Raw genomic sequence first — 15,714 nt, 5'->3', positions numbered from 1 at the left:
GTTTATGTGGAACAGTTCAAAGGATGAAGACAGCTTAAGTAATTTTAATTTCAAATAAAAAGAAAAGAAATTAATATCAATCCATAGAAATATTATTTCAGAAATAAAAGAACTGTATCTGGTGTTAACGTTTATAATGAAATCTGCTCCACTAGAGTTGGAATATTTTGTAAATGGCAGTTGTGAGATTTAACAGCACAACCACTTTTCTATGCTTTTGTCAAGGTACTGAATGGACAGGGCCTCATAATAAAACATTTTTTTTAAAAGATTTTCATATGAGAAGAATCCAAGTGTGTTGATTTAATTTAGAAGATTTTTTAAATAAGGCTCAGCATTGTTCTTGATTTAAGAACTTTTATGTATTAATCACTTTTATATGCACATGGCCAGTACTACAAATGAACTTGTGGTTTACAAGTCAGTCCAATTCTTTTCCACTTTCTGAAGTGTAAAGAGAATTTAACTGGAAGGCATTGGCCAAGTGCAAGCTGTAACCTCACAGGGATCTAATATTACAGTCTGCAGTACAAGAGGAGATATTTTAGAGTCATGTGAGATGTTACTTGACAAAGTAGGAACATGAGCAATTAGGTAGTTGCTGGGCAGCATCTCAAGAATATCGAGGTACAAGTTTAAGGATTTCTTCACAAGAATGTGAATTTTCAAGTCCAATGCTCAAAGGACCTGTACTGCAACAGTTGCTTATCAGAAAGGGTCCATCACAGCCTTGAATCTGATTTTAAAACCTCATACATTTTATTATTTTTTCTTCTCTAAATAACTTTTCTGCCTAGTTTAACCTGCTCATAAACAGCTGGAGTCACAGAAACATTCTGAAATGTCTAGCTGAGTTTACACCTAGGGTTGTTTAACTCTGATTGCTGCAAAGTGGGAAGGAGGAGGGAGAATTTCCTTCAGTGCCAGAGTATTACTTTATAAATAAAAATTGTAACTATATCCTTTGCTCAGCAAAGAGATACTTCTGAAACAGATGTCAAAATAAGTTAGTAACTATGTTTTTATATTAAAAAAACTCCAATCCTACCCAAAGCAAACTGAAAAAGATTGGCACAAAAGAGAGATGAAGAATGTAAAAGCACGCACATGATTTTCCATAGTTGTCCAAGCTTATTATATAGTCCAGAAATTCTACCAGGTACTTCTGTTTTAGACATCCAGAATAAATTTAAAAATTAGTTTAAATGATGACAGATTGAATACAATTACCTGAGTCATTCATGAATTAAAATTACACATGGCAACATAACCACATATAGAATAAAATATGAAAAGGCTCAAAGACATAGTTCCCTCACTTCTCTTTAGCTATTTTATTAAACAACCGCTTTAAAATATTTTTATAATTTTAATCAGTGATTTTTTATTTTTTTAAGTAGCCTGCTTTCTATTCTCTATGGTGGTCTACACTAGCATTATAGGAAAACTTATCCTAAGCAAAAGTAACATTTTTCCTCTGATGGTTTCCAATGAATGTGGTTCCCAAATGAAGCTAGCTAAGTTCATTCTCTAATATAAATACTCTCTTCAGGAATTATTTGTTGTGGTTTCCCAAGCTGGAATTTATGTAGTCCTGGCTCACTGCCTCAGGTCTTTGTTGTATTCTGTGTTACTTTCTCTCCACAGTGTGTTAAATTTAAATTTAGCAGGCAGACCTCAGTGTTCAATAGGAGGAGCATTTAAATACTCTCTGTCTTAAACCTGAACTATGATGCAATTCCCTGCAATGGTAATGATAGAGTATGTGAGGCAGTTCCAGATATCAAGAGGGCTCAGTTCTGCATATCTGGTTGTCAGAAAAAGAGACACTTGTATACTTCCATGGTATTTGTTAGAATGCTTTATACTGAATCCAGGTTTGGCTCCTCACATGAATTTGTTGCTATGGTCAGCTACAGTTTCTCCACATGGTTCATTATCTGATCTGTATATAGTGTTAATCAGTTTTTCCACAGAAGTGTGCACTTTTTATTTGATGGGCTATCCAACAAAGTATATTTTCTTAGAAAGCCTTTTTAATTTGAGGACTGTCCATTCTCAGATGCACTGTTCAGTCAGATCATTCACCATGGCATATTCTTCTTGAGATGAGATTAAGGTTTTTTTCAGAGTACTAATTAAACCTTGCTATTTATAGCCTTGAGACATCTAGTTTGTCTTACACCTTTATTCTGTTCTTATATTTTCAAGACTTCTGCTACCATCTTGCATTCATTATTTTGGGAACCACTGGTCAAATCCACAGGTTTTCTTCAAATGCCTTTAACTTTGCTTTCCTGGTTATGCAGCTAATGGTTTATTAGCACAATGCAGTCACACATGCCTCCTAGTTATTGTTCATTAAATGTTTGATTCCACAATGGAATATTAATATAAGACATGGATTAAAGTAATAGTCTCCTTGTTAACAGAATATACAAGTTATGGCAGCATTGTTAAAACACAATCAAATATACTTTAGAGCAGGCACTGACTGTTACTGTACTTTCTAAAATCTGCTGTTTAACAAAGGGATGGTGTTTTTTTCTCAGTGTTAGGGAGTGCAAATCTTCTGTGACTTATTCCAGCTTTTAGCAAGCCTGTTTTTATTAACTTGACAAAGGTTGTTTGACTTTTGCTGCATGAGAAAAATCTTGCTGGACTCAGTGGGAGAGGCTGCTGAATTTAGCAAGTTGCTATGTCCCTGTTGACTGTGGTTCACAGCATGAGATGCTGTTGTGCTCTAGCTGAGAACAGCACTACACCAAAAAAGAAAGATGGTTCTGGCCTGGACTGATCAGTCTCTTTGTATGTGTGTTGTGGTTTAACCCCTGCAGCTGAGCATCACACAGATTCACCAGCTGGATCAGGGAGAGAACTGGGGGGATAAAACTGAGAAAACAGATGGGTTGAGATAAAGACAGTTTGATAGGTGAAGCACAAGCTGCACACATAAGCAAAGCAAAAGGACTTCATTCACCACATGCTATGGGCAGTAAGGTGTTCAGTCATCCCCAGGAAACCAGGGCTCCATCATACATGAGAGTGACTTTATGTCATCTCCCCAAATGTCCCCTTCTTCCTTCTTCTTCTACATCTTTATGTGCTGAACATGATGTTATATGGTGTGGAGTATCCCTGGGGTCAGTTTGGGGTCAGCTGTTTGGTTGTGTCCCCTCCTGACTCCTTGCACATCCCCAGCCTCCCAATGGTGGAGCAGAACAAAAAGCAGAAAAAACCTTGGCTGTGTGTAAGTGCTGCTCAGAAATAGCTGAAACATCCCTGTGTTACCAACTATTTTCAGCACAAATCAGAGCCCCATACAACCTACTATGAAGAAAATTAACTTTATCCCAACCAAAACCATAACAAGATATTTCTAAAGCCAGCCATATATTATAAGCTCACACTCCTATTGCTGAGCATAATAATGTTTTATGTTCCCATTGGTCTTAAGGGATACCAAGGATGTTTCTATCTATTCATAAAAATGACAGTTTTTCCATGAGGTCTTCAAATGCTGCTGAGTGGAAAGATGAATTCTGTTGTTACTATAGAGTAATGTTTTGAAGGTTACCTCCATAACTATGTACCAACAACAGCTGAGTATGTGTTTATTGGGTGGAAGAAATTTATTGCATCAACCTGCTGTGTGAGCAGTGTAGAATAATTTCATTGCTTGATAGATTGTAGACTGGGATTTTTCTTGCCCTTCATTCTGTCAAAAGAATTGGGAGCAAAGAATGAAGAGATTTCCAAAATATTCTGTTGAGTCTCTTCTATCTTCATGGAGTCTTAAGTCTTTACCACACATAATTTTTGGTACTCTTCTTCCATGGTTGCTCATGTACAATTTTTGCAGCCAGAATTTTTCTGGCAGGACTGTGAAATTGGCACAGTATTTAACGTGCCACTTGTCACTCTCAAAACACTGTTTATTTCACTGGATATCAATTTTATATGAAAGCTGTTACGCAAAACAAAATGCTTTAGAGAACAAAATGCTTTATGGGAGGGAGACAGACATACAAGAGGAATTTATGTTGAAATCCTGGTGGGTGTAAGTTGTTCCCACTTTTACTGGCTTACTTCTACTTGATAGGTATCCAGAATTTCAAGCTACATTTTTTTTTTTTTTTTTTTTTTTTTTTTTTTTTTTTTTTTTTTTTTTTTTTTAATTCTCTGGAATTCATTTGCAGTAGATTTAGCACCTGAATTTACTGTGAACTGGCTATTCTTTTCTTGGATGTTCACATGAAAAAACAAGGAAACATTGTAGAGGAATTTTGTGGTGGTTTGGATTTTTCCCCCAGTAAAGATAAATTTCATCTCCAGTCACTGAAATAGAGCATCAGCATACTTGTGTTTTTCTTCAATGGACCTCAACTATAAATATGATTCATCTATATAAAATTTGGAGAAAGGGTGTAGTTTTGAAAAGTCTCTGCAGGAGTGCAGGTCCTTGATGTCACCTTGAGGGAATTCATCAAAATGTGTTCTAATTTGGCTCGTCTGGTTGCCAAGGTAGATGTGTAGTTTTCAATCTTTGAACATTTTGTTGATTGAAGTAAGAACAGTGTCGATTTATAACTTTTGACAGCTTCAGCAATGGCCTTTTCTGTCAGGCAGTGTCATGTATAGAGGAGAGAGCAGCAAGCACAGCTGATGTACTTTATTTTATCAAAATAGGTGGTCAGTGCTAGAAACAGCATACTAACTGTGACACAATTTAAACATTTGCATCTCAAGGTCTTTTATGAGTATTAGTTCCTAAGTTGATGGTATTCATGATGGTATTGTACTTAAAGGGGAAATTTTTAATGTGGTTTATTAAAAGATTGCTATTTTTTGCCTACTGCCAAGTATACACATCCTAAAGTGAAGTTATTTCTTTCTTCATGTCAAAAGAAATTTCATTTCTGTTTTATCCTAGAATTTCCTAATGTTCTATAATTCATACACAAAACAGAGAAAAAGCCTGCAAAGAATTATATTTAAAAATTATTTTCATAGAATCATGGGGTAGATTTTGTGATAATGATAATAACATACTTTTTGTCTTTGGGAAGTTTTTGAATTTATTGTCATACTATACTTGCATTATGAAGAACCTGTTCAATTTCTGGTTAGTATTTTTTCTTTAATATGTATTTTAAAAATTGCTTTAAAGGTATTTATTGATTTTTAATTTTTTTTTTCAGGGAGTGCTGGAACACCTGTTGTTTTCAATGAAAATGGAGATGCTCCTGGACGCTATGATATTTTTCAGTATCAAATCACCAACAAGAGTACAGAATACAAAGTAATTGGTCAGTGGAGTAATCAACTTCATCTAAATGTAAGTACACTGTTTTCCTTAGTCTGGTCCTGCTGAGCCTGGCTGCTCATGGCCTGGATGGGCACACAGTTCACTGGGTAAAAACTGTCTGGAGGGCCAAGTCATCCAGAGAGGACAGTGAATGGAGTTACAGCTGGCAGCTCAAGTGGTGTTCTCCTGGGATCAGTACTGGGGCCAGTCCTGTTTAATGTTTTTATCAATGATCTGGACAAGGTGATCAAGTGCACCCTTGGTGAGTTTGCAGACCCAAGCTGAGCAGGAGTGTTGGTCTGCTGGAGAGTAGGAAGGCTCTGCAGAGCTCTCTGGACAGGCTGGATCCAGAGCTGGATCCAGAGCCCCATGGCTGGATTGACCATGGCAAACTGCATGATGTTCAACAAGGTGAAGTGATGAGTCCTGCACTTGGGTCACACAAACCCCAGGCAGTGACACAGTCTGGGGCAAACTGGCTGGAAAACTGCCCAGTGGAAAAGGTCCTGGGAGTGTTGGTTGACACAGCTGATGAGGAGCCAGAGTATGTCCAGTCAGCCAGGAAAGCCAATGGCATCTTGGCTGTGTCAGAAATAGTGAGGCCAGCAGGACCAGGGCAGTGATTGTCTCTGTGCTTGGCACTGGAGAGGCTGCAGCTGACAGAGTCATTAAAGCTGGCAGAAACATCTGAGGTCATTGAGTCCAACCATCAATCAAACGCTGCTAAACCGTGTCCCTAAGCCCACATCTACAAGTCTTTTCAATATCTTCAGGGTTGGTGATTCCATCATTTCCCTGGGCAGCCTGTTCCATTGCTTGACCACCCTTACAGTGGAATAATTTTTTTCCCATTATGAAATCTAAACCTGTTCTGGCACAATTTGAAACCTGTAATTTTCTCCTATTCTATCACTCGTTACCTGTGAGAAAAGATGGACCTCCACCTGTCTAAAACCTTCTTTCAGGTAGCTGTAGAGAATGATGAGGTTCCCTTTGAATGCTAAAAGACATTGAGGTGCTGGGGCATGTCCAGAAAAGGGCAATGAAGCTTCAATGAAGTGAAGGGTCTGGAGCACAGGTCTTGTGAGGGATGGCTGAGGGAGCTGGGCTTGGTTATTCTGTTAGGTAGAAAAGGAGCCTCAAGGGAGAACTTACTGCTCTCTACAAGTACCTGAAAGAAAACAGTGATGGGACAGGGCTAGCTACTGGAAGTTGCACCAGGGGTGGTTTAGATCAGACATTAGAAAACAAAATTCTTCACTGGAAGGGTGATCAAGCATTGGAACAGGTTGCCCGGGCAAGTGGTCACTGTCCCTCAGGGTATTTAAAAGATATGTAGATGTGGCCCTTAGGGACATGGTTTAATGGTGGACTTGGACATGTTAGTCCAATGGTTGGACTTGATGATCTTACATGTTTTTCAATCTAAATGATTCTATGGTTCTACCAATTTCATTATGATACTGATATTGGAGAATACTCATTTAAATATTATTTTAAATGCATAAAATTATTTCTGTCAATTGGCAGAACAAAGCACTTCCCCTCTGTTCTTGAGAAGACAATAAAAGCACAATAGCCTGAACCAAATTCTTTGTATTTTCAAGTCAGATGGTTGTGTAGTTACCAGCTCCTTCTGATGATATTTTTGAATCATTTTATATCTGTTATTCTTCAGGGTGATTAATAAGTTAGGCAGGGAAATAATAACTCTTCCTTTAAAAAGGGTATCAGACAAAATGATGGGGACAGGTAAATTGCCCAGGTATTTCAAATAATGTAAGAGGATGGAAATGTATTTCATAAAAAACAAGTTTGGATTCTATCCACTTCTGATTTAGTTAAAACATTGGGATGATGAACTACTGCAATAAAAATATTCCTTGAATATAAAGGAAGACTTTGGTGTTTTTCTATATGAGTAACTAGGATATGTATTGTCTCTTATTACTTCATAGCAGAAGGAACAAAAATACACAATTTACCCATCCTTAGATGGTGTTTAATTGTTGTCTTAATGTGTTTTGCAAGTTTTGGGGTAGTTAAGTTCCACCTATGCATGGAATTATATTTGGGTTGAAAATTGCCATCCCAACAAAATCCAGAGGGTATATCACATAGTATTTGTATGACAGATAGACATCAAAGTTGAATATGAAAATTTTTTGAGTCCAAGGCCCTTTTCTGGAAGATGATGTCTTCATGCAAGGAAGAAAAAATAAAAATGAAGTTAATCTTTTTCCTTATTAGATATGTAATATACTTCAGTTGTGTTATCCATTTGGGTACCTCTGCAAATGTGAAATACTAGTGTTGTTTTGCTAAAGACCAATGGGAAGGGCAACAGTGTGGATTGATGACTAGATCTACCAAAGCAAGTTCCTGCAGTGAATTCAATCAAACCACAAAAAGAAGGTTTCAGATATCTCTGGTTTTCCATGTGAGAGATTCCTGCTGAAGAATAACAAAGATGGTGTAGGAAATATTTACAAATTATTCTCCTGTTCAGATTATTTTGCAATAATTATCTGAGTGTCTGAGTGCTATCCACAGTAACACATATGATAGCTCCTTGTTTTCATCCACAGCTGTTAACCACTTCAGCATATCTATGATTTAATATCTGTAACTACTTGTCAGGAACTCATTTATTTAGTTATTCTGCCCAAAGAGAAAAAAATCCTGCCAACAGAAACTGTGTGTGGCAGTGTTATTTCCCTTCACTAACCTGATATCTGTCTGTTGAAAGGCATGAAAGGAAAAAGAAATTAAACAAGTTTAATATTAAAATTATTTTCTGGAAAACACCACAGTTAGATCCTTATCATAACTATTATGGGATACGTTCCAAATTTTGATAATTGCTACATTTTTCTGAAGTTAATGTTTATTAAATGTACACATTCTGCACAAATGCTGGTACTAACATGACAGTTATACAGTAATAACTAAAAGCTACCTAAAAATTTACTTCAGTTTTAGTTCTGTTATGATCTGACTTTTTCTATCTCCCCACGGACTCCTAAATTTTTCATTAAGCCTGTAGTTTTTCAGTCCCATTCTTTCTGCCTCATGGATATGTACTCGGGGGAGCTCTGAAACATGGTTGGATTGATGGGTACTCATCCTACTGAAACCACACTGGCTGACCACACTGACCACAGCTCTAACAGGAAAGCATTTATCTGAGAGTGCTCCCCATTAACTCTCATTAGTTAAGGGTGTGTTAGGATGTTGTCTGGCTCTTTTTTCACCTCCATGAGCTCACGTGCTGGGTACACCTGGTGGCTCAGGCTGTCAGGCAGGCTCTGTCTGTGGAGCTGTGAGGATGTGGGTGGGCTGGCACAGTGCCCTGCAGTGCAAGTTTCTGTCCCAGCCTTGTGCTGGGGTCCTGCTCTTGCCCCTGCTCACACAGTGCCAGCAGCCACACAGGGGAGCTCCCCCTGTTCTGCATCCACTAAACTCCTAGCAGGTGTTGATGGCAGTTATGACAGATGATGATCTGCTCTGGCAAAGCTGTTGCCTCCTCTCACTAGACAAAATATATTAAAACCAAGTAATCTTTTTGAATGATTGTCAATACTCCAGATCATCATATTGCAAATTAGGAAGTGTTTTTGATTGCCAATGAATCATAGGGAACACAGTGGATGTTTTCATTAGTTTCTGTGAAAACATCTATATTTATTAAAAATGGAGCAGTATTAAGATGGCAGAGCAATTTTCACCCTGCTGCTCTTTAAAGGAGATGCTTTTAAAATACAATACTTTCCCCCCTGTATGCTTTCTCCTCTAGTTTCCCTTTAATGAAGACATATGTAACTATGATTTTTAGTGAGTATTTGTAAGCTAGATAGCCTCTGTAGATACCTCTACCTTGGTTTTTACAGGTATTTCTTCTTCAAATTGTGTGGTAACATGTAGCTATGATGTGTTTATGATTATGTTTATCTATACACCTGGTATTGTATTTAAGAAAATTTATAGTTTTTATTCATCTGTTTATTTTCCCTGTCAGAAAAATAATCATGAAAGTATCAGGTTTTTAGTACAGTTGAGCCCTTGGAACAATTAATTAAAGACAAACTAGAACATCTAGATAGCTTAATCAAAAAGTTTCCCTTTTCTATTTCTGATCTCCTCATTCCCCCTACTTTCCAATTTTCCTTTTCCTTAAGATGCTCTTTGCTGATTTATGTCAGGTTTTGGGTGCAGGTTTGTGGTTTCTCACCTGGTAGCCAGCCCCAGTGTGTCTCTGGCCACCACCCTTGGGATTCAGGGTTGTTCTGCTGATGTCTCTGGCTCCTCAAAGTTTCACTGACTCTGCAGGGTCCTTGTCAAGCGTCAGACTTGTTCCTTTCTCACTGCAGTGCTGGTTTTCCCTTTGGGCAGAAGTGCTGACTGGCTGGATAAAGATTCTGTCTCATCTCCCTAAGGGGCTGTTTCTCAGCAGGCTGCACCAGCTGCAGACTCTGCTAGCTCTGATGGAGGTTTCTTCATGGAGACTTCAGTAACATTAATGCTGTCCTTTAGGCTAGCTGACCTTTTAAATTTCCTCTGAAGCAACTATAGCTTCCAGATACAGGCACTTCATGACTACTGATCAGTCCCACTCCTGTAACTCTTACAAAAAATCCCACATGCATGACAATGCTGATGCAGTAGATAAATTAAATTAAGAAACAATAATGATCTTCCAGATTTAAATTTTTGCATGATTCTAGAGTTTGAATAAGGTATGTCAGTCTTTGACAGGCACAAGGAAGCTCTGAAAGCAAATATTTAGAAATGTCAAACAATAATCTCTAATAACCTTATCATCTGATGATTCTGACCATGTGAATTTACACCCCTTTTTGTAAAGTCCTTTTTTACTCTCCAAGGTTTCCTGACTTAGGTGAGCTTAATGGACTGGAAACAACCAGTCCTTTAAAACTTTTAGTATGATTTTAAAGGAAGATGTAATTACCTCAGAACTTCTGCTCACTGGTGATGCATTAACTGACAGTGTTTTTTGTTGTTTATTTTCACAATTTTCTGTATCAGTAGAAAAAGATAACTCAATTTTCAGGGAATTCTGATAGTTAAAACGTTTTCTTAAAAAAAAAAAATTCTGGTTTTTATGATGAATAAAAATCCAGGCAAAGATAGCTGTTTCTGCAAAAGTTATGTTTTATTCATATTGTAACAGTATTTTGCATACCAGGTCACACGTAAAAGTTCTCTACAAATGTGTGGGTTTAACAAATTTGAGCTCTCAACCATGTAATATCTGTACAAGGAAAGTTTTTAGAAACAAGCTTGCTTTTCCTTGCACTTATGATTTGAATTCAGGTTCTTTTTATGATTAATAATGAATTCACCATTAGAAACTGTGTTCTGTATTGCATGTGTTGTTATAAGTGCTACACTGAGATGTTGGCTGGTGGCTTTTGTCAGTGGCAGTAGATGGAAATAGCCCCAGTCCTAAGGTTTTAATAATGAGTTTCTGAGTTCCTTTCCTTAGAAACCCATTCTGTTTGTTCTGGTTCATTTCTGAACATCTTTTTTCCTCCTCTTAAAAATGCTCTATTTTTAAAGATAAATACCAGTATGGAAAGTTGAAATGTTAAAGAAATTTAAAATCTAATATTTGACTTCGTAAAAAAAAAACCAAAAAAAAAACCCAGCTATTTTTAAATACAGTTTGAAACAATCTCAGATTGCATTTCAAACTTATACATTGTTTTGGTCTACCAAAATCTGTGTTAAAAACCCCAGTAGGAAAAAAAATATGTAGATCTAAATCCATATTCTTCAAAGTTAATGATTTTGATTGGTGAGTCTTCAAGCAGACACAATTACTGGTGATTTCAAAATCACACATTTAGCTGATGCAGTTAAAATACTCAAATGGGTATCAACTTAGGTGACACCACTCCTTAAGAAAAATCCAAAGCATCTGAAAACCCTGCATGTTTCCTTGGAGCTGTTCATTGTAGGTGCAGAAGAAGAGATTGCAGGCAAGCTTGCCCCTTGATGGGAAGAAGAACAGCCTTGCCCTTAATGGGTTGGATCTTGGACTAATAAAGTTAAGTGATAAAAGGGGTGGGTTGGCTGGTCAGGGGGATCTTGGAGGCCTGGAGAAAGAGGACCTGAAGGAGGTAGAGGAGCCCTGAGGAAGGAGGAATGGTCCAGAGAGACACAGAGAACAAAACGAGGAAGAGAGTTGCTTTTAGCCCAGGCCTTTCTGTGATTCTGTGTTTCAAGTGAAACCAGTGAATTTTAAAGACAGAATTAACTTGTATTGGTTTACTTGTTTGGTTTGGAATTTTTGTAGTTTTTTTTTTGTTTTGTTTTGTTTTTCACCAGATTTCAAGAGTTCTCTTAAAATAAAAAGAGAGCTTTTATAATAACAGATTTCTAACGTTCTGTTAGAAATAATAAGATGCATAAGCTTTCAGATTTATGGAATGTATGCACTGAGGATATAAATGACTTAGGGGCATCCATTTTTTCCATAATGATCTTGATTTATGACAAAAAGTACAAATTAAAATTACACTGATGTGCTGAGCTATCAGAGAGACAGCCATAACCATCATCAGCCTGAAGCACAGTGGTTGGTGAACTAGTAAAAATTGGGAACCTCACACTGACAGTGAGCTTCCCTTCAGGCAGACAGATCATAAAGGGATTTGAATCAGTATTTGATTTCTCTTCTTTTCTGGGCCTCATGTCTTGTATCTAATACTGAAGGAAGCCATAGAAACTGAAATTAGTCAATTATTTTTGGAAGTTACAGATTCAAACTGCAGTAGTTCCCTCTTTTTGTGACATGGTAAAAGAAAATGTCTCAAAAACTTCAGATCTTTTCCATAACTGCATTAAATAAGTTTCAAGCTTTGCTGTAGGCCACTGTATTTCATTAAAGAAATCAGAAAACCTCTTTTTATCCTGTGGTAGCTATTATATAATTGATAGATGTTTTTAAAATGCTGAACCTAAGCCCTGTGCTTAACAAAAGAACACAGCAGAGTGAAATACACAACAGAAGCACTTAGTGCTGTATATGATTATATCTATAAACAAAATATGACAATAATGTGGCCTGCAGGGTGTTCTTCTGCCTGCACATAATAGAGCAGTGGAGTTCAAACTTGCATTCTAACAAAGCCATGTTATCTGACTGAAAATTGTTGATGCTGGGTTAAAAGTAAAACCCAGTGAGACAAGCAGAAATGTTTTAGGCTTTTCTATTCTTCTCAAAATTATGCTGCTACCTTCCTTTATTTTACAGAGGGCTGAAAATAGATGAGAGTATGATGGTTTTTAGACTAGTTAGGTTTCAAAAAACTAGTCCTGAACTTAGCACTGGTTAAGTAGTGTGACTCAGGATTTGTTCTTCCCTACTGTTAGTGTCTTAGGTTAATATGAGAATTGTATCTGCTAGAACCAATTCTAGATTAAAAAGATAAGTCAGCAGGAGGCTACAGTAGATGAGAAGTGGAGACAAGACAAAAAATACAAGAAGCAAGAAACAAAATTGGGATTTTATGATATTGAAAGGTTATGGGTTGTATTGTTATAAAAAGCTTTTTAATGGAGAGGAAATAGGCTGAATACAGATGTTGAAAGAGCAGTAAATGATTTTAAGAAGTGCCCATATTAGACAGAAACTATTTCAGACATGACTGAAAATCAAAACAGAACCTGGATTCAAGAGCCAGCAATCTTAGAACCAAGGAAGAATGATAATTTCTTTTCCTTCTGAAGTTTTTAACTTCTTTGGTCCTAATAGTCTTTTTCTCCCCTCAATGTAACTTCTGATTGATTCTCTAGAGAAAAACTAAATAAAGAAAAGAAAAAGAAAATGGATAAAAGATAGCTGCTGAGAAAATATCCTGAAATTTGATAACCATTTTTTTCTTCATTAGGATGATAGTAAATTGCCAGTGAAACTCTCTGCTTGAGAGTTAGGATGAATAGTGACTTTTTTCTCAGCTTGTCAGGGTGAGTGAAAGTCAGGCTCCTCATATGAAGCATGAAGTTGCAGTTGTATCTTTGGCTGTGAATTTGTCACAGGATTCTTGAGTGGGTGGTAGATATTTTATAGCTTGTTGTGTTCATCCTTTGCAAAAGTGGTATGATTAGAATGAATTGTTCCTTGAATAGCCATAACCAACAGGAACAAGAGTATTCCTGTTTTTTCAACAAACTGGGAAGGAATGACAAGCATGGCACTTAAGTTTTAAAATGGTATTTTCCCTTTCCCAATGAAAAAGAGTGTGCAGTGATAGAACAATAAAAAATCAGGAGCTTTTAAATTAATTCCTGGAGAGTTTTGCATTCATATATGGGGCTTCAGAGCAGGGTTAGCTACTCCCCTGGTACAAGTTGATGTGAGTTTTAGCATTGACAAACAGCTACTTGGCATAGCAGGTAGTTTCAGCAAGTCTGCAGTGAATTGTTTTGTGAGGTTCCAGTGTGAAACAGAGTATGAGCATGTTTTTCCCCCTTCTCTTTCCCCCCACCCCGAATTTTATATGTCTTGTAATTTGAAAACTGAGCTTTCCTTTAAACCTTAAAGCAAATTGTTAGAATGTCCTGAAAAGCAAAAATTGTAGATTAAATGATTAAATTAATTATTGTTCATTTTTGTTATATAAATTAGAAATCATTAAATGGAAAATGAAAAAGGCCTTCAGTGGTTATTGTATGATGAAAGGGAGTAACCAGAAGTTAGCAGAACATTACTGTATGGTTATTTTTTCTGTTTGCTTTGCTGCATTTCTCTTCATCTTCACTAATATTATTTTAATTACTTTCAAACAGTCATCTAATATTTATCCAGGACTTTTCATCCTGATAAATCCCCAAACAATATTAAAAAAAATACTTAAAGATAGGGAATTATTTGCTGAATGTCCAAAAAGGTATCACTAGATTTAGTGGTGATGTTAATACATGTTAAGGCAGGGAATGAAGAATGCACAGCTGATTCAATTGTAACTTCAGCTTGCAGTAAAAAATTTAGTGTTGAATATGCCAATAAAATGTGCTTGAGATGACTGGGTCAAAGATTGCAGTGCTCTTTCTGGCAACTGCAGGAATTGAAGTGAACTCCCCTTTCATGGAAAACTGTGGCATAGAGCTAACCAGTAGCTTTGTTATGGTTGACTGATTTGCATCACCAGAGGCCATTGCAGCAAGGAACTCCTAGACTTGTGATGTAATTCATCTGTTTTCTTCTCAGTGCTGTGAGCTCCTGAGCAGAACTGTGACTTCACTTGGAAAAGTAAAGTATCTGGAGAGGGTCCAGCTGCAAGCAATTATAATGATCAGCCATCTATAAAAGCATGCCTTTAGGGAAAGATTGAGCAAACTAGTGCTGTTTAGTCTGAAGAAACTGCACTGAGGGGGGTTATGTTAATCTCTTCCAATACAGAAAGGATTATTCAGGAAAAGAACAAACTGTTAGGCACAGTTAATTTGGCTATTAGAGAAGTTTGGATTTGAATTACAGTGAGAGATATGTAATGCATTCATGCTGGAAGATTCCAAAGCTGAGGATAATTAAGTGGTGGTCAATCTCCAGCACTGTGGGCTGGTTGAAGAGGATGAGCTGTAAATATTGATTTTGCATAAATGATTCAGAGATGGGGCCATCACTTCTAAAGTTTTCTGGTTTTCATTTGTTTGGTGGGTTTGATCTGCTGATAATCCCCTCAGAGGCAATGTCCTGTATCCCTTGAGCAAATGCTGGGAGACATAAGAGCAACTGGACTCTTCTACTTGGTTTTGTGAGTGAAGACAAGACTGTCTGTGTCTTAACAAGAGCTCTAAAAGAAAGCTGTGAAAGATTTCTTGTGTTATAAACCTGAGTTACTTATTTAGGATCTTCTTTAGCTTCAGGGTGGGCATCACTTTACTGGGTAAGGGCAACTTCTCTACCAGTTTTCCATTAACATATAAGACTCCAACTTGTATTTCTTCTTTACGTGCTAGATGCTTAATCTATCCCAAACTGATTTAGGTTCCCTTATGTGGGAAACAGTTTATTATTGCAGCAGTGGTGATTTCTTTTACTTTGACTTTCTTTCCCTAGCACTTAGAGAATCATTTTCTCTGTAAACAAAAGCACTTTAACATACAGTATTTAAAATTCATTATTAATTATATAAGACATGTGAAAAGTAGAATCATTACCATTTCTTGTTTACTTTATTCTTGTAAATATTTTTTCCTAAATAGTTATTCCACAAAATTGCAAAAGACGGCCTAAAGAATTAAGCTGCTTTGAATGTTTTCTATTTTCCTATTTATTTAGCCTAGTTATGATATTTTCATTTGTTCTCAAAATATTTAGAACCTGAAATCTGCCTTTGTGTTACAGAAGAAAGCTAAAGGATCTCAAGAGATTCTCT

General features: G+C 36.8%; 1 protein-coding gene across 3 annotated transcripts in view; it reads left to right on the top strand.

Moving 5' to 3' along the window:
- GRM8 (glutamate metabotropic receptor 8) overlaps positions 1–15,714 on the top strand; it is a 307,752-nt gene that overhangs the window by 237,089 nt on the left and 54,949 nt on the right. For all 3 annotated transcript variants that reach the window (XM_056513682.1, XM_056513673.1, XM_056513667.1), the window contains one exon: positions 5,202–5,338. In XM_056513682.1, coding sequence (XP_056369657.1) covers positions 5,202–5,338 — 137 coding nt within the window. The remainder of the gene's footprint in view (positions 1–5,201; positions 5,339–15,714) is intronic.

The sequence above is a fragment of the Oenanthe melanoleuca genome, chromosome 1A (assembly GCF_029582105.1).
Source record: "Oenanthe melanoleuca isolate GR-GAL-2019-014 chromosome 1A, OMel1.0, whole genome shotgun sequence".
Taxonomy (NCBI): Eukaryota; Metazoa; Chordata; class Aves; order Passeriformes; family Muscicapidae; genus Oenanthe; species Oenanthe melanoleuca.
This window is presented reverse-complemented; position numbering and strand designations above follow the sequence as displayed.